This window comes from Triticum dicoccoides, chromosome 7A, assembly GCF_002162155.2.
Source record: "Triticum dicoccoides isolate Atlit2015 ecotype Zavitan chromosome 7A, WEW_v2.0, whole genome shotgun sequence".
In the NCBI taxonomy this organism is placed as follows: domain Eukaryota; kingdom Viridiplantae; phylum Streptophyta; class Magnoliopsida; order Poales; family Poaceae; genus Triticum; species Triticum dicoccoides.
In genome coordinates this window covers 700,369,613-700,372,231 of record NC_041392.1, presented here as the reverse complement: position 1 = coordinate 700,372,231, position 2,619 = coordinate 700,369,613, and the positions used below count along the sequence as shown (strand labels likewise).

At 42.5% G+C, this 2,619-nt stretch overlaps 1 protein-coding gene across 1 annotated transcript; it reads left to right on the top strand.

The window, feature by feature from the left end:
- The first annotated feature begins 620 nt into the window (after positions 1–620).
- Positions 621–1,476, top strand: LOC119333937 (protein FAR1-RELATED SEQUENCE 5-like). Its single transcript, XM_037606649.1, has 3 exons — positions 621–1,170; positions 1,284–1,435; positions 1,473–1,476. The coding sequence occupies exons 1-3, from the start codon at positions 727–729 to the stop codon at positions 1,474–1,476; spliced, it is 600 nt and encodes a 199-aa protein (XP_037462546.1). The 5' UTR covers positions 621–726.
- The last annotated feature ends 1,143 nt before the right edge of the window (positions 1,477–2,619 follow it).

Genomic DNA, 2,619 nt, shown 5'->3' with positions numbered 1-2,619 from the left:
TGCTGCGTACAGATAACAACGGCTGATACATCAAAGAGCACAGGATGACACACAACCACTCTTTGACTCCAAGGTGCGGACAGAAGGTACTCTGGCCATCCCACAAACATATAGATTTGTACACAAAGGACTTGATACGTCAGCTGAGGGAGGACAACACGAACATCGGCAAAGTCAATGGCCGTATAGGAAGTCTCTCTGGAACCATGGAAATGTGTTATCTACTAATTGTATGTTTAGGAACCTGTGTAGTCAAATTGGCATAGATCGAGCAGATGATGAAGTTAGGAAGACAATTGAAGTCTTCACGGACATAGGAGCAAAAAATCCGGAGTTCATGTTCGGGGTACAAGAAGATGCCGAGAATCGGATAAAGAACCTCATGTGGACCAACAGGGGGAACCAAATGCAGTACAAGTACTTCGGAGATGTTATCACGTTCGACACCACTTACAGGACTAACTTGTACGACATGCCATTTGGACTATTCATTGGCGTGAATGAGCATTTTCAGAGCATCATCTTGGCTGGAGTGTTGGTTAGAGACGAGCAGGTAGAGAGCTTCGAATGGGTTTTCTCTGAATTCACAAGAATGATGGGTGGTGAAGCACCAAAGACAATTCTAACAGGTGAATATCAGTTTTAATTTCTGTGTCTCCCTTGAAGATCATCTACAGTCATCTCAATAAATTAGTTATTTGTATTGTTTCATATCAGAATCAAGCGATGGAGGTGGCCATAAAGAATGTGATGCCAAACACAGCCCACCAATGGTGCAAATGGCACATCATGAAGAAAGCAGAAGAGTGCCTTGGACCCCTATACAGAAAACGGAATGGGTTCCGAGCAGAGTTCCATAAGGTCTTCAGCAACGTAGTGACAATAGATGAGTTTGAGACAGCATGGGCGGTGTTGATCGACAAGTACAACTTAAGGTCACATCCATACATGGCACAACTTTACGAAACCAGGAAGAAATGGGCAAAGCCATATTTCAAGGGGGTGTTTTGTGCCAAGATGACGAGTACTCAAAGGAGCGAGACTGCCAACAGTATGCTGAAGAAATATGTACCACCTGCATGCCTGATGCATATGTTCGTGAAGCAATACATGCGCTTGCAGTTTGACTGGGACGCAGATGAAGCCTATGAAGAGAAACGGACCCTGATTGTAAGCAATTATATTTCTCATAAGATATAACTCCAATTCGTTGTCTCTGAACACAAACATTACAACTTCCTGCAAGGATGATATTTGAAATAAGTGATCTGATATTTCCACAGGGTGGCGTCGTGCTGAGGCGTAACTTACCTATGGAGCGACATGCTAGCAAGATATATACTCATGCGATGTTCAAACAGTTTGGCCAAATCCTTTATCAAGCAGGATCTTACCGTCTGGAGGTGATCGAGAAGAACAAGGTGTACAGGACAACGCTCATTGAAACAGAGGGAGGGGGAAAATGTATCAAGGTAGCCTATGAGGTTAAGATGATAGATAATGGAGCTGAATTTGACTGCGAATGTGGTCAATTTGAGCACATGGGTTTGCTATGCTGCCATGTGCTGAGGGTTAGAAAAACAACTTTTATCATAAATATTCATTTCCTGCATCATGTTTTCAGAATGTGCGCAAGATATTCATCATAAACATGTGCACCATTCGGCAATGCAGGTGATGGATTATTTAGACATCCTGGAGATACCCAAGAAGCACATTGTGAAGAGGTGGACAAGAAACGAGCGAGATGTCCTGCCTATGGAAGCAAGCCAAGAAGCTGCTAGTGCAGAGGCCTATGATGGGTCGATGGGGTTATTCAAGGAAAATGTGCCACCATACGGAGAAGCAAGAGATTGCCTAGGGCTTAAGGATCGGCTAAGGCTAATGACAAATGAAAGACTAGGCGATTGCTCTGTGCACAACAATGATAGTGTCGATAACACAAGACCAGCTAATCGGATTAACTGCTCCTTGTAAGAAACCTAAACCCGGAAGGCCAACAGCATTAAAGGAATCACCGTAGGAGGAGCTGAGCAAAGGAACTTGCCCTTAGAGGCATGACTTGCCAAAGCAGGGAACACTTGCTCTGAGCCCTCCCGTCCATAAAATTAGTAGTGGTTTGTAGCTTGAGTATATGTCGGTTAGAGTTGACTTTAGAATCTCTTTTGTGAAACGGTTGCTGGAGTTAACAGGTGATAATTGAATCAGTGCAGGTGCTGATTTATTGACATTTAGATGCTGTACCTGGCAAACTAAATTAGGGGCTGCTGAAATGAGTGCAAAATTTATGTGGCCTATGCGGTACTACTAGCAAAACATGATATTTGCTGATTTAGATATGAGGATGAGAAATTGATTGCCTTCTGGTGATTCTATAGCTAAAGGGGAAAATGGTCCAATCCATTATTTTCTACTCATTTCAGCTGTGAGCAACATGCTGAACTTACATGCCTATGCCTTACTAGTAGATGCCATACATTCATAAGGCTTCAGTTTATAGTTACAGTACATAGAATGAGCAAATAGTAGAATTGATGGGAGACATTGTTGTATGTATTAAAAAAATAGTTCAAGCAATGTTTGCCTGCTACATTGAAGTTTATCTTGAGCACAATAATA